This window comes from Ruditapes philippinarum, unplaced genomic scaffold (genome assembly GCF_026571515.1).
Source record: "Ruditapes philippinarum isolate M1 unplaced genomic scaffold, ASM2657151v2 ctg592_1_1_1_1, whole genome shotgun sequence".
Taxonomy (NCBI): Eukaryota; Metazoa; Mollusca; class Bivalvia; order Venerida; family Veneridae; genus Ruditapes; species Ruditapes philippinarum.
In genome coordinates, this window is record NW_026854960.1 from 228,690 (window position 1) to 250,165 (window position 21,476).

General features: G+C 32.8%; 2 protein-coding genes across 2 annotated transcripts; one reads left to right on the forward strand and one right to left on the reverse strand.

Annotated features, from left to right (window-relative positions):
- Positions 1 to 3,071: 3,071 nt before the first annotated feature.
- Positions 3,072 to 15,636, forward strand: LOC132741620 (probable rRNA-processing protein EBP2). The gene is made up of 9 exons (XM_060729830.1): positions 3,072 to 3,235; positions 6,718 to 6,804; positions 7,745 to 7,905; positions 9,254 to 9,377; positions 12,312 to 12,401; positions 12,869 to 12,944; positions 13,649 to 13,739; positions 14,473 to 14,626; positions 15,493 to 15,636. Exons 1-9 carry the CDS (start codon positions 3,182 to 3,184, stop codon positions 15,562 to 15,564), a joined length of 909 nt encoding a protein of 302 aa, XP_060585813.1. The 5' UTR covers positions 3,072 to 3,181; the 3' UTR covers positions 15,565 to 15,636.
- Positions 15,637 to 17,607: 1,971 nt separating this feature from the next.
- On the reverse strand, positions 17,608 to 21,154 carry LOC132741634 (cilia- and flagella-associated protein 144-like). The gene is made up of 4 exons (XM_060729847.1): positions 20,945 to 21,154; positions 19,398 to 19,457; positions 18,933 to 19,036; positions 17,608 to 17,905 (listed from the first exon to the last, which is right to left on the reverse strand). Exons 1-4 carry the CDS (start codon positions 21,069 to 21,071, stop codon positions 17,792 to 17,794), a joined length of 405 nt encoding a protein of 134 aa, XP_060585830.1. The 5' UTR covers positions 21,072 to 21,154; the 3' UTR covers positions 17,608 to 17,791.
- Between the last annotated feature and the right edge of the window lie 322 nt (positions 21,155 to 21,476).

Below are 21,476 nucleotides of genomic sequence, written 5' to 3' on the forward strand. Positions count from 1 at the left end.
CCGACATGCACAAGCATGCTTTACAGGCGAATTGGAATGAAATTTAAGCCAAACATCGGTTTCTTTTTCAATTTTGTATAATACTAATAATGAGAATATCCTAAACTGGTGAAATTTTAAATAAATTAGGATTCATTGTAAGATTCAGCAAATGATAAAGAACAATTTTAGTTTTTGCCTTTTTATTGAGGGTAGCTATAGTCAAAAGAGATCTTGACTCCATGACGTTGACTCATATGACTATATTTGTTGAATTGGTGGCCAGGTATCGTCCATATTCTCAGGAATATGTCTCATATTTGGTTGCGATGTAAAAGGACTGTTTTTTGTTTTGTTTTAATGGCCTTGGCCTGCCCAATTTTTTGTTAAGTTTGCTCATATGGGACCTGTAGGGCTTTATATTATTTAGAAATCTTACCTTTTCACTAAAAATGATGCTTGCTGTATTATAAATTCGTTATAAAGATGGTTGACAGGTTATATGACCGTATATAAACGACTGTTTGCGTCAGCCTTTACACCAACATGACTATTATCTCTGTCTGTTAGCCGTCCTGGTGCATTGTTTCACTTTAAATATTTCTAAGTAAATTGAATATGTTTTTGAGCTATTTATTAAGTTAAAAAGGCAGACAACATAATTATCCTAAGGGCGATTCAACATTATTCAGGTAGGAATATTGGAACCACCCAACTAGAAAAGGCCAAAAAAGTTAGAAATAAAAATACCACAAACACAACAATAATGTCGTGCTGAACGATCTTTAAGGATCTGAATATATAACATCTCTCATTGAATGTACGGGCGGCTTTTTACGGCCTCCACATGGCACAAACAACGCTGATGTGGCGATAAGATAGAGAAAATGAAGTCCAACACAACAAAATTGAAAATGTTGCAGGCTCGGTTTAATATATATTGAGCCTGTTCATGGACGGTACTGTCAAGTGCAAACTACCATCCATGCCCCTAGCACCGGCTTAAGCAGAATTCAACATTTAAACATGAAAAGGGTGAAATTTTGAATTTAGAAACATCCGCAGAAATAGCTGAAATTTCATAGTTGTCAAAAATATTCCCACTCTGGGCAGCTTATTATAAGTATTAGCTAGAGTAAAATAAAGTACTAGTTTTAAAAAAAACTTTCCCAGAACTTATGATGAGTTTCAATATGTTGCATTTTAATTCCAAAAGAAACTTTACAAAAGTTATTTGAACCATGTCCTAAGCCAGTGGTCGGAAAGGTCACAGTCATAATTGGCACGCTAAACACACGTGCATTAAATTGTTAAAGTTGACCTCACATTAGACATAATAAAAACAAGCTAGCTGAAAAGTGAAAGTGTGTGGTTCCAATATTCCTACTTAAATAATGCTGAATCACCCTTAGGATATGTTGCCTGCTTTTTATAGCTTAGTGTTTTGACTACTTATCTGTGATATGCAAGCTTCATAACCTCCGATCCCCTTTCAAAATTCCATTTTGTTTAGTTCCACCCATTGGACAAACGCTTTTCATTACTTTGGGACCATACGTTGCTTTTTATGTCACATTGAAGGTTTCTTGTCCGTATGAACACATCTGCGGATGTTTCTTAATTCAAAATTTTACCTTTTCATGTTTAACTGAAACGCAAATGAAAAAAAGAAGAAAAAATGCAACTAAATTCATCTGGTCGTTGTGCCATTAGATGGAAGCAACTATGTGTCTAACTTTCAGTGGATAGCCGTTGAAACAGACATATTAAATATATACAAGATATTGAAATAGTATTTAATATACCAACAAGTGTGTTATTAAAGACATATATTATTACATCAGTAACGATCGGAATTTGATAATTGACCTTGCATTAATGATGACCCTCGGGCTGAAACTCTCAGGGCTATTATTTATTTAGCGGGCAGATTATCGCCTTCTGACACTACTGTGCTGTGTATTACTGTAACCTCTTAAAAACTAATATAAACATAAGAGGAAATATAGCGCATATAAAACAAAATCGAATAAGCATATAAAAGCATAAAAGGAATGTGAGGCTAGTGAGAAGCCTAAAATAAACATATTTGGAATAGCCTTAAACAAAATTTTAACAGCACATAAATAAAAGAAAACTATCTTTATAACATAAAAATAAAGTTTGATAGATCATTTTGTCTCTGTCTAACATTTGGTTATGTGGCATGATACTGGCATCTCGCGAGAACAAGCTTTTCTCCCCATGCCAAGTGTTTATAAAAATTGGCAATAATTAAAAAATGATGATTCCTAAGATTTCCTGGAAGTTGATTCCGTACTTTGGTTTGGCAGCGACATACAGAAAAGATTTCTCACCAATCACCATATTTATCGGCTCTTGGAAAAGATACATAATCTGTATTAGTATGTAATATTTTGTATATTTCAAAGGTAATTATTTTTTTAACCTGCCAACTTTCAAAGAAATAAGACCAGATTTCTTAAGTTTTGATCATACATGCTATTAAAATGATCATAAATAAATCTTAAATCTCTTTCCTTATTTTTATCTATTGTTATAGTGTTTTATTTATATTGGTAAAATACCAACTATGAGAATTTTTTCAGAGGATCCTGTTATGCTAAGATAGTTGCAGACGGGCACACTACAAGACCACCGGACCTATAACATGCTCTGCAAGACTGCAGTTAGGGGGTATGGTGCCGACAGATAATCCAAAATGAAATATGATGGACAGAGAAAAGGGAGACAAACAAGATCCCATAGTGATTGTTAGACTAAAATATTTTAGAAAGAAGAGTGTCACAAATCATAAGATTGTGATCAAACATATGCTTACAGTAAATTAACAGTTCAATAACTTTTTTTTCCGTCAAGACCGTAATACACTGAAATCATTTCGAAAACGAGGCACTGAGTGCAAAGACAGTTGAGAGCTTCAATACACCCTCTCAGTTACAGTGCTAGACGCATTTCACGTATGAACGATAATCCAGGACAGAGACTTTATACAGAGCTCTGTGTAGTCATATAGAAATAGATCATCTGAAAAAGTGAGTTCTTGGCGGTACTTGTCGGTAAATAGGGAGACCGATTTCGGCAATTCAAGTAGATTTGGGCGAAATACGCATAAGGGAGATAAATACTGTATACATAAACCAAAACAAAATTCACGTGTTGGAGAAAAAAACATATCATCATGGTTGATTTACACAGTTCTAGCGATTCAGAAGCTTATGATTCTGACGAGGAGGTACTTTGATTACATTATTAAAGGGCAGACGGTTTCAATTTCTATGCAAACCGCCATAGGTCTATAATATTACGATTTCGCACCTGTGGCGATTCGCCCCATAACGGGTCGACCCACTAGAGAGATGATTCGCCTCGCTTCATTTTAGACATGTTTTTTATTATTTGGTTTGAAATATCACTATGATAAGGTTCACATTGGACTGTAAGGCACTCAAAATTCATGCCATAGATATGGATAAACGGAAAAGAGTCAACTCGGCCCTATACCGACTCGGCACGGGTCAACTCGGCACGGGTCAACTCGGCCCACTTTACAAAAATATATATAACGTATTAACTTTGCTTTGCATTTTGTTAAGGTAAATGAATGATGAGAAATATCTTATTATTATATAATTATACTTCTGCCGAAATAAGTACATTTAGATTTTTTTTATTTGTCTTGCAGATTCGATAAAATTAATATAGATCGATCTAATCAAAATGTTTTTCCTTAGAGGCATTTTGTTTGTAAAGTAACATTCAAAAAAATATGAAACAAAAAAACGTATTAACTTCATATCATAAGCTTCTAATTAATTGCAGGTGGTCACTAATCAAATTGGAATGAATGAGTCAATCATAATTATCACCTAATTAATCGGTATCCTTAACATACACACTGATTGATGATAATAATAGCCTGTAACAATATATATTTCAACACATTGTTTGACACTGAAGGTATTTAAGTCAGAAATACAGTGAGATACGCAATCGGTTATCTTTACTCGCAATTCTACTGATAAGAAATTCGGAAACTGTCAATAGGTGTATTATAAATAATTACAATAATAACAATAAATAACTTGATAACACAAACCTAAATATTAATAATTGAAAAGTGGGCCGAGTTGACCCGTGCCGAGTTGGAATAGGGCCGAGCTGACTCGGGGGCCGAGTACGTTTTAGGGCCGAGCTGACCCGGATTCTGGATAAACACCATTTATAATTTTAGCGGTCCTTTATTTAGTGTGGGCCATTTTTAGCTCGACTATTCGATAAGAATAAGTAGAGCTATTGCAGTCACCCGAGCGTCGGCGTCGGCGTAACCACTTATGTTAAAGTTTTTGTAATAGTTCAAATATTTTCAAAGTCCATTGACATATGGCTTTGAAACTTTGCACACTTGTTCACCATCATGACCCCAACCTGTAGACAGGAGGAGGTAACTCTATCAAGCATTTTGACAGAATTATGCCCCTTTTTCGACTTAGAATTTACGTTAAAGTTTTTGTAATAGTTCAAATATTTTCAAAGTCCATTGACATATGGCTTTGAAACTTTGCACACTTGTTCACCATCATGACCCCAACCTGTAGACAGGAGGAGGTAACTCTATCAAGCATTTTGACAGAATTATGCCCCTTTTTCGACTTAGAAATTACGTTAAAGTTTTTGTAATAGTTCAAATATTTTCAAAGTCCATTGACATATGGCTTTGAAACTTTGCACACTTGTTCACCATCATGACCCCAACCTGTAGACAGGAGGAGGTAACTCTATCAAGTATTTTGACAGAATTATGCCCCTTTTTCGACTTAGAATTTACGTTAAAGTTTTTGTAATAGTTCAAATATTTTCAAAGTCCATTGACATATGGCTTTGAAACTTTGCACACTTGTTCACCATCATGACCCCAACCTGTAGACAGGAGGAGGTAACTCTATCAAGCATTTTGACAGAATTATGCCCCTTTTTCGACTTAGAATTTACGTTAAAGTTTTTGTAATAGTTCAAATATTTTCAAAGTCCATTGACATATGGCTTTGAAACTTTGCACACTTGTTCAACATCATGACCCAACCTGTAGACAGCAGGAGGTAACTCTATTAAGCATTTTGACAGAATTATGCCCCTTTTTCGACTTAGAATTTACGTTAAAGTTTTTGTAATAGTTCAAATATTTTCAAAAGTCCATTGACATATGGCTTTGAAACTTTGCACGCTTGTTCAACATCATGACCCCAACCTGTAAACAGGAGGAGGTAACTCTATCAAGCATTTTGACAGAATTATGCCCCTTTTTCGACTTAGAATTTACGTTAAAGTTTTTGTAATAGTTCAAATATTTTCAAAGTCCATTGACATATGGCTTTGAAACTTTGCACACTTGTTCACCATCATGACCCCAACCTGTAAACAGGAGGAGGTAACTGTATCAGGCATTTTTTTTACTATCAAGCACTAAGAATAGTCGAGCATGCTGTCCTACCGACAGCTCTTGTTTGTGTTTCCTTAGTCCAAATAATTAGCTGTGAAAAACGTTATTTAATATTTTATATTTATCATTGGGACATTTTATATTATCAAGGCTTTTTTCAACGTCTAAATGGATTGTATCAAAAACAGTAATCAAATTTAGCACTGGCCCAGTGGCCCATGGCCAGTGAAAATTTGTTCGGGCTAGTGCAAATTTTAAGAAAATTTAGTTAAATATATAGTAAAATAAATTCAAAAACTGGAATTCGGGCCAGTGAATTCAAAATCTTAAATCCGATGATTGCAAAAAGACAGCATACATCAAATTTATCAAAGTAAGGAATTTCATGTCAAAATATGTGCAATGCAATGAAAATTATATCTTTTATTTCATAACCTAACTAACAGTTTCAAAATCACTTCTATATTGGTTGGAACGCTGATTTAAATTTTCATCACTGATGTTTCCATCGATTGTCAGCCATATTGAAACTATGCATGTTGGTGCAATAAAATTTATGCAGCAACGGTAGACAAAATATTTTTCCCCAATGTTATAAATATACATTTACACCTAATACAAATATATAAATAAATTGCATTAGGATTTTAGATTAAAATAATAATTTTTATCCAGCATTGATAAAATTAAAGAACAAAATATACAAGTATCATTAATCAAAATAAAACTATATAAAACTATACATATATCCCATAAAAAAGATAGAAAATGCATTGGTATCATTGTCTGGTACTGGAAGCTATAAGGAGAACAGTATACTTGAATTTTCTCAAAATATATTGGTTAATGCAAGGTAGACTAACAGACTTAAATCACACTATCATTATTATAATTATTTTGTCTGCATTTCACATTATAGTACACTTTAGTGTTATACAATAGAAATAATTGAAAACCTAACAGGTTTCTTGCTTGACCATTATAGGTCACTAAATGGGTTCGAGTTACTTGAATCTATGCAACTCCAGCAGGTGAGGTGGTGTTGACCCCTGGTATTGCTTAAAGCATGTAACACCCAAGATCAGCCAAAATCATCTTTCCTGTTCTGGTGCCACATGAACTAAATTGAGTTGGTGAGCCTTAAAACCAAACAAGACAACAAAAAAAAACTCTTGTGAATGATACAGGGCCATTTTTGTCATCATGGCTGTTTTGTTTACCAAACTGGGTATTGTGGGTAATATGATAAATATAATAATTTTATTTTCTAATTCTAGCTTCAGAAAGCATTTGCTGAGGGAAGGCTGAAGTCCACAGGACTCAATGTAGAAGTTGCCCCACCCAAACAACTAATAAACAATGTGGTAAGTTTGTGTACATGTTACAAAACCTATCTTTAATTGATTTTTCCTATTAAGGAAGTGTAAGTATTAAGTAAGTGTTGATTGTTTATTGTAATGATATAATATTCAGTTAATGGTGGCTTTATCTTGAAGTGACAGTGCATAACTGCAGAAAATGTGATACAGAGATTGAAAATTTTCCATGTCTGATAGTCTTTGCTGCAGGATGAGTAGAAATAGGAATCTTTCCGAACTCCGATAGGCAAGTGAAAAATCGGGGAAATAGAAAACTGCTAAATTGATGATAATAATTTATAATTATGTTTTCAAACAATGGAAAACCAGACTCAAACTGTTCTTTTGGGGTATGTAAGAAATGTGCACTTTATAAACTGCTGACAGGAGCATTTGGTTCATCCTCCCATCAATAGTTTATATTTTGCATGTTTTATACATACCTAAAACATCAGCTTCGTTTCAAGTTTTCCTTCGCTTTATGCCACCATATTTGATATGTTCATAAAAATAAAATTTAAGCGGTCTTTTACTTAATTATTTTATTATCCAAATTCAGTTGATTGAAATGTTCATTTCATTATACATTTGTTAAAAAAGATAGATTAAAGCTGCATAGGTAATCTTAAAAAATCAAGTTGAAATGCAGGACGATTATTTTTTTCAGTAATGTACTGGAAAGATGCATGTATATTAGGAAAATTCTGATACAAACAGATGCTAAACATAAACAAACACATTTTTATCATGGCTGCCATAAAAAAATTCTTATACTATACTATAGCATAGTAAGAACTTATAGCCTCTTTTCTCTATGTGCAAAAATACAATACTGTATATAGAACATGAAATTATCTTTGTGCTTAGTTTGTAAGGCAGGATGCATGACAGAAGTTTTCTGTTTTTGTGCACTATTTTGTTTATACATGTAATGATGTACTTCCAGTCTGGAATGAAACAGAAATTAGACGAGCTGCAACAGACTTTAGACTGGACAGAAAGACTAGATCTTACAAATGACCCAGCCCCGCCTCCAGGGGGAGGGACAGAGCTAACAGAAGAAGGAGATGAACTTGCTAATAATGATTTCAAAAGAGAACTCAGATTGTAAGGTTTTTTTTCTCACTTTACTATTTTCATCTCTCCAGTTTTGACTATTTTTAATTCACCTGAACTGCCTTTTTTTAGCTAAATGGAAAGAAAAGATCGATATTACAGCTTCTGACATTAATACTTGACTTTCATCTCCTCTTTGGTGAATGTTGCAACTACATCTAAAAATTTGGCATTGTTCCTTGGTCTGCTTGCAATATTGTATCATATATTTTGATTTCTTCCTTTCGCCTTTGATAGAACTAAATAATAGAAATTAAGACTCCATTTTATATCTTTAAGGTTGAAATTAGCTTTTAATTGTTTCAAAACTTAAAAAGGTTTCAATCGTTCATATGTATATGTGTACTTTTCACAAAGTTGTTTTCCCATCAAGTGAAGTACATCCAACATACTAGTAAAATGTCTTTTGCTAGTTATTGAACAAGTAAACATTTATATAGCGAAAAAGTCAAGCTATTCAGTATTCTGATCGCTGTGTTGTTCTTGTAATCGTGTTGTTGTGCAAAAATGTTAATGTAACCCAAGATTTAGAACATTTTAAAATGTATCAATTACAACTTACTTGGAAGAATTGTTTATCAGTGCAGTTGCAAGACAAGGGACATTTTTCTGAAAGCTGTATTTTTGGAGTTATGCCCCATTTTAGCTTCTTATCTTTTTTTTGGTCAAAATAACCCATCTATAAATGTAGAATAATTTCAAACTATGAACAGTATCAACATGAAATTTGGAATACTTGTTTGTCATTAAAATGCACAATTGTAAGACAAAGGACATTATTCTGAAAGCTGTATTTTTGGAGTTATGCCCCTATTATACTCTGAAATTTTTTGGTTAAAATTACTTAATGCTTAATTAGAATGAATTCACAATTATGAGAGGCAACAAGATGAAACTTGGAATACCTGTTTATCATTACAAGGCACAGTTGGGAGACAACATTGGGCATTATCCTGAAAGTATTTCATAATCATCTTTTGCATATCTTTTTGTTTTAGGTGCCCTAGTTGATTTATGATAAAAATTCAAATTTTATGTTTTTAGACCTCAATGGATTTCTTTTAATACAGCTGTAGGGCATCTGCTTGGTAATATTTAAATGCCCTCTTAAATATTCCTGAATCACTGGCTAGGGATTGTCACAATTGGGTTGGAATTAACTGGGGTCACAGTCATGGTCACTTATAACACACCAGAACTGATTAATCCTTTGATTTGAGAGGGGTTCAAAAAAATATGTGTTGAAACTGATAATATCAGCATTAAATATATCAAAACAAATGACATTGTTATGAATAAAGAAAATAGGTTTAATGCCCCTGTGTTTATATTATTTCAGCTACAGGCAAGCACAGGCTTCAGTACTGATTGGCATACCACGTCTACACAAGAAAGGTTTGAAAACTAGAAGACCAGAAGATTATTTTGCGGAAATGTCAAAGTCAGATGTTCACATGAAAAAAGTATGATTATTAAACATGTAGGGTTTTAATTACTCCTTTGTTATATGTGATGTATACGAGCAAAGTGAGATTAATCTTTATTAAGGTGTTGATAATTTAGCATAAAATGTTTGCTGGAAAAACATAACCATCCGAACATTCCTAAAAAGGCATTGTTATTCTTATCATATTTGAGCCGCGTCATGACAAAACCAACATAGTTTGTTTGCGACCAGCATGGATCCAGACCAACCATGGCATCCGTACAGTCTGATCAGGATCCATGCTGTTCGCTATCGGTTTCTCTCCTTGTTATAGTGTTTGTAAGCGAATAGCATGGATCCTGATAAGACTGCGCGGATGTGCAGGCTGGTCTGGATCCATGCTGGACGCAAACACACCTTTTACAAATGAGTACTATATTATCATTAGAACATTACTTGTCATTGTTTTATAAACATACTTCAAATGATCATGAAGTATTGCTGACTATGAAACGCTACTAATTTATCAAGTACACATTAGAAATTATGGCTGGTGAAATATGTCAACACATGTAGTATTTTGACATTCATCCGAGTTTTTCAGAAAATTAATTTCAAGACAAGTAATGGATTTGAAAGAAATGTCTATTATCCATTCTGTATTATGTAAGACCCAAAACAATTTGTAAATGATTGGTTTAAAATGGAATGTTTTTGAGAAAAATTGGACATTTGTTACTACAGTAAACTTCACTTATAGCGAACACGGTTATAGCGAACTTCCGGTTATAAGGAACAATTTATTTTGGCCCGAATTTTGCCCTTCTTTATCTTATATAAAATAATACGGTTATAGCTAACACGCTTATAAGGAATTATTGCTTATTAGGAACTCATTTCTTAGTCCCAATTTAGTTCAAAGTACAGAAAATTACACTTTTTATAACGAACTCCAAAATATCGGCTATCCGTAAATAGATCCCACATTTTCAACTTTCAATTTCATTGGCACTCGTCCGAATGTACTGTTTATTAGCTCACCTGTCACAAAGTGACAGGGTGAGCTTTTGTGATCGCTTTTCGTCCGTCCGTCCGTAAACTTTTACTTTAAATGACATCTCCTCATAAACCACTAAGCCAATTTCAGCCAAACTTCACAGGAATGTTCCTTTGGTGGTCACCTTTAAAAATTGTTCAAAGAATTTAATTCCATGCAGAACTCTGGTTGCCATGGCAACCGAAAGAAAAAACTTTAAATATCTTCTTTTAAAAAACCCAAAGAGGTATAGCTTAGATATTTGGCATGAAGCATCTTCTAGTGAGTGTCTATCAAGTTTGTTCAAATAAAAGCCCTGGGGTCAAAATTGGCCCCGCCCCAGAGGTTCATTGATTTTCCCTATATGCATATAGTAAAAACTTACAAAATCTTCTTTTAAAGAACCCAAAGAGCTAGAGCTAAGATATTTCGCATGAAACATCTTCTAATGAGTGTCTACCAAGTTTGTTCAAATAAAAGCCCTGGGTCCAAAATTGGTCCCGCCCCAGGGGGGGGGTCATTGATTTTCCCGATATGCATATAGTAAAAACTTAAAAAATCTTCTTTTAAAGAACTCAAAGAGCTAGAGCTAAGATATTTAGCATGAAACATGTTCTAATGGGTGTCTACCAAGTTTGTTCAAATAAATGCCCTGGGGTCAAAATTGGCCCCGCCCCCGGGGTCATTGATTTTCCTTATATGTGTATAGCAAAAACTTCAAAATCTTCTATGAAAAAAACCAAATAGCTAGAGTTTAGATATAAAGCATGAAACATCTTCTAGTGAGTGTCTACAAAGTTTGTTCAAATAAAAGCCCTGGGTCAAAATTGGCCCGCCCCGGTGTCATTGATTTTCCTTATATGTGTATAGTAAGAACATAAAAATCTTCTTTTAAAAAACCCAATGAGCTAGAGCTTAGATATGTAGCATGAAACATCTTCTTATGGGTGTCTACCAAGTTTGGTCAAATAAAAGCCCTTGGGGGGGGGGGGGGGGCAGGTCATTGTTTTTCATTATATGTGTGTAGTAAAAACTAAACATCATGAAACATCTTCTAATGGGTGTCTTCCGAGTTTGTTCAAATAAAAGCCCTGGGGTTTAAACTGGCCCCGCTCCGGGGGGCATCTATACAGGTGAGCGACCTCAGGGCCATCATGGCCCTCTTGTTGTTGTATATACTTCAAGATATCTATTAAAATGAATTTGTTTAGCAGTAGGTACATTGTAATAGCATAATCCATTGAAAACTACTAAGTAGGCTTGATTTAAATGAAAAGAAATCTATATCTTTCATTAGTAAAAGTTACACTTAAAATATAATAGAAGATATTCAATATAAATGGAAAGAAAAATCGAAAGTCTTGTTTATTCTTAATCATAGAAAGAAAACGAAAAGTACTGAGTATATGATATTTTATGAGAAATTGAGAAAGGGAGTAAAATTAAAACTGAAAAAGCAAAGGATTTTCAAATTCCAAAAAGTATGCTCTCGGGTATTGTGTCTAAAATAGAAATAAATGACTAATTTTTCTTAATCAAATGCTCTTGAAAATGGCAGACGTTGGTAACCAATCAGTTCGTTATATGTTAATCTGTTCGCTATAAAAACTCCTGATACAAGGAACTATTTCGCTATATGCTTACAAGGAACTCCGGATATAAGGAACAGATTTTGAATGTCCCGATGAGTTCGTTATAAGCGGAGTTTACTGTATATAATGACATATATTTAGGTGTGTGGGTTTTTTTAAAAGAAAATGCAGAGCTATTGTTTCAACACATGTGACATTATATATTTATTTTTCAGGTGCCTGTAACTTTACATTACTTTAGAAGAAACATGCACATATATTTTGGTTTATAAATTTCACATTTTTACAGGTACAAATGTATGATAATGTGTATATTTCATGGTTGTGTATATATTTTTTTTAGGTACGAGAGAAATTATTAGAAAAACAACAAAATATTGAAAATAGGGACAAAGCTAGGAAACTAAGAGAACTCAGAAAATATGGTAAAAAGGTAAGAGACGTGTGAAAAATGTGTTTTTAAAACTTTTGAAAACTAGCATTTGGCTGGTAGATTCGACAGATAAAAATACACTTAAGGCATATTTGATTGTGCTTTTCCAATATTTTCCATCCATTAATATGTTTTTATTAGTGTTATCTGTGTTAAATAAGGTTAGTCCGTGGCTGAGTGGTTAAGGTAAGGTCGTGGATTTCAAATTACTTTCTTTGCACCTTTGTAGGTTGGCATCCTGCCAGGGACTTTGGATCCTTTCATGTGAGGAAGCTATCAAGCTAGCTTATAGCCTTTCAGTGGTTCTACTCAGGTCTTTCTGAATCTCCACCAGTAAAGTTAGAAAGTCACCACTTGACCTTTACAGTGTTGATGACATGTAAACTTTACAGTTCATGTTAGACTGTACATACATGTATATGTAGGTATACAGTATACATAAACTAATAGATCAATTCTTATTTCAGGTACAGCAAGATGTCTTACTTAAACGACAAAAAGAAAAGAGAGAAATGTTGGATGCTGTTAAAAAATTTAGAAAAGGTATATTTATTATTATGTGTACAGATATGGTAGGATTCTATGCGCTCATTTTCAAAGTATGTCACCCAGTTGTCAAGGATACTGACTATGACTCATTTGGCTAACCATGTTGTCAGTACTTATCCTGTTTGCCATGTCAATATAACTACAAGTTGACCGCCTTTGTGGTCAAGGGGTTAGAGTCGATGACTTCTAATCCAGTTACCTCTCTGGCGTGGGTTCGATCCCTGGGAGATGCTTTGGTAGTTTAGTGCAGAGGAAGGTAGTCTAGAACTGGTGTAACTCTCCAGGAATGATGGATAGGAAACTACCCGCCTATATGACTGAAATACTGTTAGAAAAAGGCGTAAAATGAAATAAACAAACAAACTACAAGTTAGAGATTTATCCTGCACACAGAAGACTTGTGTTTCTATGTAGGTGCATGCCTGTGCCTGAAACCTTGATATAGGCCTTTTAGCCACATGTTTGTATGACTCGACCAAAAAAGAGAAACACAATTATTTACAACTTAAAGATATGATTGAAGTAAAAATAAGTCTTAGACACAGAAATAATTTTAAGAGGAAAAAGAAAATAAACTGGATTTAATTGAGACTGTTTATTATAATTTGATGGTTTGTATATCATGAATTAAATAACCCAAGGTGGTTAAATAAAATTTGAGGATTTTCTTTTACCTTTAAAAAAACTTATGATTTCAGGCCAGAAAAATAAGTTAGACTTTTTAGATGATAAAGACAAAGGGAACAAAAACAAAGGTCAGAAACGAGAAGTACAAGACAAAAACCATCAGTAAGTTATTATAACAGTGTGAATCATGTTTCAAGGCATATTTTTTCACATTTAGTGAAGGACTGCAGAAAGTATCCTAATCTGAAACCTGCCATTAAACTTGAAAATAAAAGAATAATTTTGATTCAATATGTTTGATTAAATTTGAATGATTTGTGAGAAACTCGTTTAAATAATGTGACAAAACAGACATAAGTATTTGATATAGCTTGAAAATTATTTCTAAGAAGGAAAATTTTTTCTTTAGTTGCATGTTTTATGCATAGATGTGTTTTCTATCAGAACCAGACAAGAATATGAGTACCGCTAGTTATTTGATATCAAGATTTATCTGTTATTTTCTCTTCGGGATAAAAATGTTGGTTAATTCTAAAAAGCTTTAGCTTGACTAAAACTGTCTTGATTGAAAGCTCTTTTTGTGTATCTGTCATGCGTTGCTTTAAACCAAATACCAGAATAAATAATTTGTATTATTAAAAAATTCCAACATTATTATTTTATTAACAGTAATGTAGTTATCTCTATTTATTCAGGAAATTTAATGTACATTATAACTTTACATTTCATCTTAATGTAAGGAATTCTAAACTGAATGACTGCAGTAATTGAATGTTCTTTTTTGGCAATTGGTAAATGACACTCTGTATTAAATAATGCAACTTTTATTGACAACCATGATTTTCATATATAATGAAACACAATTTTAAAAAATTGTCACCTGTAATATTTTCAGACCAAACAAGAAAAGACAGTATAAGAACCAGAAGTATGGTTTTGGGGGTCAAAAGAAAAGAAGTAAATTAAACACGAAGGAATCATCTGGAGATATGTCATCATTTAACGTCAAAGTCAATCAAGGTCGACCAGGGTTCAACAAAAGTAACAAGGTATATTAATTTCAAATTCTCCAATTCAGGTCATGAGTCATTATGAAGATGGAGCTTCTTTGTTTAGCACGCAACATTATTAAAGGGCCTACCTGATATGAGCCGCGTCACAACAAAACCAACATAATGGGTGTGACCAGCATGGATTCAGACCAGCCTGCGTATCCGCGCAGACTGATCAGGATCCATGCTGTTCGCTATTAGTTTCTCTACTTGTAATAGGGTTGGTAAGCGAACAGCATGGATCCTGATCAGACTGCGCGGATGCGCAGGCTGGTCTGGATCCAAGCTGGTCTCAAACCCATTATATTGGTTTTGTCGTGACGCGGCTCATGTAAAAAATGTCTGTGGCAAAGTCCCACAATGAAATATTTGTTCAGAAAGTTGGTATGCAACTGACTTGTGTTGATGCATGTTGATTCTAAGACAACGCAAGACAACTGGTGAACCTTTCACATAAACAACAGGAACCATAGAACCAACATGCATTCACATAAGATGGTGTTAGAGTTTTAAAATCCTCACATAAACAACAGGAACCATAGAACCAACATGCATTCACATAAGATGGTGTTAGAGTTTTAAAATCCTAAGGTTTTTTGACATGCTATTAAACCAGCAATGCCAGGTTTTTGTCTTGCATGAGCACAATACTTTGTAAAGGCAAAGCAGGACTTTTTCCAAAATTTTAGTTGTACACTTTTCCACCTTCATGTTCCTGTTTTAAATGTGGTATAACCAAAGCTTAAGTAAGCTCAATTGTGCATATTGTTACAAGTAGCCTCATTTGCATGTATAATTGCATATCTTTATTGGTGCAACTGTTTTGCTGAAAAAAAATTGTTCAAATCTTTCTTTGTTTTCAGGGCAATAAGAATAAAGGCAACAAGAGGCCAGGGAAGTCTCAGAGAACTAAAATGAAAAGTAAACGGCATTAAAATTTGTATTATTATGTATATACTTCTAATAAATTTGTTAAAAAACAGTATTGCATTTTTAGTTGACTGGAACATAATTTATAGTAGTGAGTTATAGTGATCATTCACTGTCTGTCAGTTAAAATATCTCTCCAACAGCATCTCAAACTTTTGGGTCAATTTGCTCTCACAATGTTAGGTTCACATGCTTTATTTCATATAGCTGAGGGGTTGTCTTTAAGGGTTAAGACATCAGAATTGCAGCCAACGCTTTTATCCCTTTGTGATCATAAGAGGCGACTAAATGGGTTTCAAAAAACTGGCCTCAAGGTTATAAATAAAATTCCTGAGTTTGGTCTCAAAACTCAAGATTTTCATTGGTCACTGTACATTCTGTGGCAGTTTCTGACCAATCAAATACCTGAGTTTGAGCTTAGAGAATTTCTTTATAACCTTGTACTCTGGAATCTATTCATCCCATAGCTCAAGTAGGTATTGGTAATGTGGTTTCCTTTAAGTTTGAAACACTTGAGGTCAGCCAAAATCATCTGTCCTGTTTCAGCTCTATATGACACAAATTATAATGTTGGTATGCCGTAAAACCAAACAAAACAAACAATTTTATATTATCATATGATGACAGACAGATAGCTTATTGCAAGCTATTGTTTCTTCTCTAATGGCCCACTTTTTTATTAAAATTATGCAAAGTGGGGCACTTGATTGTCTTCTTCAACCAGTACAGGAACATACATTATAAACCAACTTTTCTGGCAGTACTTCTAAAAATAATCATGTGTCTTGGACAGTGTGGGTGTGCCATAAAATAAGCCATAGTTAAAATGTGATGACAACAGAGCATTTTATGACTATACAAAATAGTTGGGATAATCTTACTTGTCTTGCCATTAGTTATAGCTCTACTTTCAGCCTCTAATGTTATCAACCACAAGTTTTCACATAACATCTTCAGGGTCAGAATTGTCGATCTTAATCCAGTCCCGTTACTCGGATGGATTTGGACTGGGTAAAGTTTTGAATGTAAACTATGTTGTATTTTCACAACCTTTGATTGAAACTTCTGATCTTTATCATCATAGGGTTAGACAGTCATAATTTAAATCACACCTTGAAATTGAACTCAACAACAACAGATTTACATTTATTCACTTTTTAATATGTCATTAAATATGAAAATTAACAAAGACATAAACAGTAAAGTTATAATTTTCAAGCAATGCTGTGTCCAGGTATAATTAAGTCAACTAATAGAGATGTTAGTATTTAACAATGAAACAAATTGAATTTTCATAGAATAATTCATTATTGTCTTCTTACCTTTAATGTTAGAAACGAGCCAAATTTCATTCAGAAGTTGACCGTTGTCCTCTGTATAAACTTAACAATATGAAGATTTTAATAAAAAAATTTTTTTTTACATGAAATAGTTGACTTTGTTGAATGTATTCTCTGTCATGTAGAACAAGTGCACATAACAATATTGCCATAATTATTTTTTCAATATTTACCCAGTTACAATAGTGTTACATTAAATACTTGATAGGAAGATACAACAGGTAAATAAAAAGTTTTTCAAATAACAAATGATACACTAATCTTACTAAAAGTATGATCTATGCTTATTGTACGCACACACACAACGCAATAACCTGTGGAATAACACAAACACAACATTTTAGTGAATGGATGAAAATGGCATAAACTATCTGTCTCCAGTGTACAGAATTATTTTAACTTTTTTTTTTTTCATTACTTTTTTTTTCAGCTTTAACATACATTTAAGTAATACCAATAAATAAGACTTGTAATATATCTTGGAAAAAAAAAAATTTCTACCATCTTAAATATTTTTTTTTTTCATACATTTTTACCCTATATTTTATCCAATACCTGGACATTCTTTTATGGTAAATGCTGTAACCGTAACTGTTGGGATATAGAATCAGTCACCTATGACTCTTAAGACATTATTTGAAATTGTACATTGACAATATTGTGACTTCTAACAAAATGGTAGTTGTGAAAAATTAAACAAAGCCGTCATATTCATTGTGACTCGTATGTCAGCTTTTTTTTCAATCTTCCAAGTTTACAAATTTAACATTAATAGGTACATAAGATTTAAACATGCATGATATTTTGGCTGCAAATAATAAACAATTTATGTTATCACAGATGTATTGTATAAAGAATATGATAAAAGAAAATGCTATAACTATCTATCACATCAGTTCAAATTCTCTGTTTGTTCCTTTACTCGCCAAGCAGCATCCATGTATTTTGTTATTGGAGTGTTCTGTCTGAAAAATTGCAGTCTTTTGTCATTTCTATCTATATCAATCTGAAAGGAAATAAATAAGAAACATTATGTCATGCTTGTTTTCTCATAGTGGGTATAATCTAATAAGAATCTTGCACCAGATGTCTGAAACAGATAAGAAAATCTGGCTCAAGGATAAAGCCAAAGGTGTAATGAGACTATCAGATTATGTTGATATGTTCTGGATAGACAGGAAGTACTAGATCAAAATACTCTTTATAAAAACTTGTTTATTATCTTCCTTGATTAAAGCTATATATTCTGATTCATTAGCCAGTGGTATAGCTTGCACAAAAATCTTGTGTATTCACAAATTACTTGACTAGGGGAGTCCCAGCACATACACCCACAAAAATTTAATACAATGTAGTACAAATGTAGCTTTTTAGAGGGTTCTAAAGTGTTTTATTTAAAGTTCTAAAGTGCTTTATTTATAACCAAATATTGAGAGTTTGAAGACAAAATCACTAAATGTAAAGTTTATTTAACATATTTGTAATTTTTTTTCTGAAATAGCAGTTAAGTCCCAATGAATAAACTCTTCATTGCATTAGTGAGATTTTTCCAAAACTTTGTAAAACAGGAATACCATACTTCGAAGACCATATTTTGCTAACTTAGTAGATGTTTCACAAAAGACAATTTATATTTCAATTCTACAAACTACTTACGGTGTGTACTTACAGTGTGTAAATAGGGGTGGGGGGGGGGGGGGGGGGGGGGGGTAGGATATGTACATTACAGTATTTTCTTAAAAAACAATCTTACTGACTAATAACTATGTAAGAAAATTACATGAAATTGGCAAAGAGAATATATAATGGCAAAACTATATTGCTCATATTCCTGTTTGTGATGACAGTTGGTGTTTGATTCTTTATGATTCATATTCCTTAAAAACTTGCTCAATTTCATCATTGTATGTAATATAATATTAGAATCTCTTATTTTACTAAAAACTATGTTTCTCCATAGTTAAATACAGACTATTTACGAAATTTTCCAAAATTATACAAGATTTCAACAAAGTAGGTAAATAATAACTTACAAGAGGTCTGGTGATCCATCCAACTTCCTGGGACTCTGTCTGTGGATAAGTGTACTTCTTTACAGGTTCTAAATTTGCTCTTGATATTACTTTCTTAAAATGCTCTGAAAATTAAAAAAAAAAATATTGTTAGGAGTATCAGACTTTTTGCAACATAAATTAAAGATTACATTAAAAATAGAACACGGAAAAAAAAATTACTGTAGAACTAACTTTTGTTTAGAATTGGTTGTGTTCAATTCAACATACATACAAAACAAAATTAATTTGAGCACTTTAAAGATATTAAAATGATTAAATGCAGTGGCATCAATGTTTATCAAGCAATAAACTAATTATAGTAAATGTCAAAGGTAAAGCTGATGATTATTAAAAAAAAAAAATTAAATGTTTTGTAATTTACGTTGAGACTTTTATCAATATAAAGAATTCAAATAATTGAGATATAAACAGATTATTGCTCACCATCTTCTTCTCCCTCTTCTGTGTCATGGGAAGAATTTGGTTTACCAGTAATTACATGAACTGAAATAAAAATGAATAAATTCATAAATAGCTAAATAATAAACTGGAAGATATAAAATTTGATAAAGCTTTTGCAGTAGAGTGGTCTCACCGACACTGTCACTCAGTGTAGACCAATTCTCAGCGTAAAACATTATGATTTTAAGAATATCTTACCTAATAAAAACACACAGAATGAAATATTTTACTTTCACTTTATTATATTTAAAATCTTTCTATCTTCCATTAATGTCAAACCCCTCGTGGGGAAATAGACCTTTATTATATTATCTTTCTATCTTACATTAATGTCAAACCCCTTTCCGGGCATACCAGTAGACATGTATACTTTCATTTAAAATTTTATTATTCATTAAACTTTCTACATCAGCATGTGATGCTACCACAACTGACAGAAGGGGAGTAATTTTTAGTCTAGCAGATAAAACAGAGGCATTTTGGCTGCTAAACAGGCACAGATGTGGGCAGATGTGGGCAAATTTATATTACTTATTTAACATTTTTGGTTTATACAGAATTTATTTTAGTTTGATTGTGTAGGAAGCTATTAGCTTATAGACACACTTTTGAATTCATTCCTGGAACCAACCAGTACTGAGCAATGAGTGTAAAGTTTCTTGCTCAAGGAAACAACAACTTGCCCCTGACGGGGTGTTTTAAAGAATGTTGAAAATTTTGAGTGGTTTCAGTTGAAACTTTTACAAATAATTTTTATCTACACAAAGTCCAAATAGAAGGCCTACATTGGTTTTGTTAAATCATAACCACAGTGCATACTCATTTTACTTGTTCTATTTATAGCGCAAACACAGTAGAGCTTCATGCTTTTTTCTAAATGCATAGATAACTTACAAACAGAAGCACTTACTTCCATAAGATACATTATCAATAACTGTTTTCTCATAACATTTGTTAGGATTTGTGCCAAGCATTGGTCAAACCACTCTTATTAAATAATTAAGAAGTCAACTAAACATTATTATATTATTAATGTATGCCATTAAATTTAAAGGAAATGTAAAGTTGAAAAATTATAATAGTATATATAAAACAGCTTATAGATCTTCTTTTCTTAAACAGTAATCCTGAAAAAATACTTGGCAATGAAAAGAAAGAGGTTTCTGAACTATGCCAATCTCGTACAATAGTTTGGATTTGTGATAGCTGTATTGACATGCTGGCCAGGCCCAAAAGGTAAGTATCTCAAAGCAATATCATATTTATAGGACTATATTACAGTCCAATTAATTGTACTCCATGTTGAAACAATTAATTGTCCAATAACGGCAATAGTCTAGATAGTCCAAAATTTTACTGTCTGGAGAATGATTTAGAGTACGTGTTATTTCTAAAAGTCTTGTATTGCATTTCACATATAAAATCCTAAGAACGTTGCATTTTAAGTAACACAATTTGCTGATATAATCTCAGCAACCCTTAGTCAAACATGTAAAACAAAAAGTAAACCTGAAAAAAAATCAACTCACTTTTCTTGAATGGATTTACGCTATAATTTGTGTATAACTTTGAAGTTCTTTGTTCCTTATGAATAGTTTCACATAATATTGCATTTTGATGAACAAAATTTGGAGGCTCCTTTTCTTGTTTCGACATAATTTACAATTTTCTATGACGGATAGTGTTTACTTCCGTAATATCCGGATTAGTGTACACGTTGTTAAGGTCGTTGTTAGGGGTACCAGTCTGCTTTATCCACCACAAAGATGTGAAACTTGCGAAAAGTTATAGATTCTGCAACACAATTATCATGGTTTTCTGTTTGTTACTTTGGACGGACTCAATTGGTTATAAAATTATTGGTGAAGTCAATCTGTCCATAGACCGCTAAATTTCAAAAGTCTTGATTTGATAAACCAAGTTCGTATATATCTGTTGGTTTCAATCAGTTATCTGTCTTTGTTTACATAGTTGTCACTTTATCCGCGCTTTATGATACATGTATTCATGCACTTTTCGTGATCGACAGTTCTTTACAGTACGAGTCATATCGTTTAGAAT

Bases quoted from the DNA above. Each gene is read 5' to 3' on its own strand.
- LOC132741620 (XM_060729830.1), top strand. From the start codon at position 3,182: ATGGTTGATTTACACAGTTCTAGCGATTCAGAAGCTTATGATTCTGAC. The intron at 9,378-12,311 runs GTATGATTATTA...TATTTTTTTTAG, and splicing joins CAGATGTTCACATGAAAAAA to GTACGAGAGAAATTATTAGA. The intron at 13,740-14,472 runs GTAAGTTATTAT...TAATATTTTCAG, and splicing joins GTACAAGACAAAAACCATCA to ACCAAACAAGAAAAGACAGT.
- LOC132741634 (XM_060729847.1), bottom strand. From the start codon at position 21,071: ATGTCGAAACAAGAAAAGGAGCCTCCAAATTTTGTTCATCAAAATGCA. The intron at 19,458-20,944 runs GTGAGTTGATTT...TTTTTATTTCAG, and splicing joins CGTAAATCCATTCAAGAAAA to TTCATGTAATTACTGGTAAA. The intron at 17,906-18,932 runs GTAAGTTATTAT...ATTTCCTTTCAG, and splicing joins GATGGATCACCAGACCTCTT to ATTGATATAGATAGAAATGA.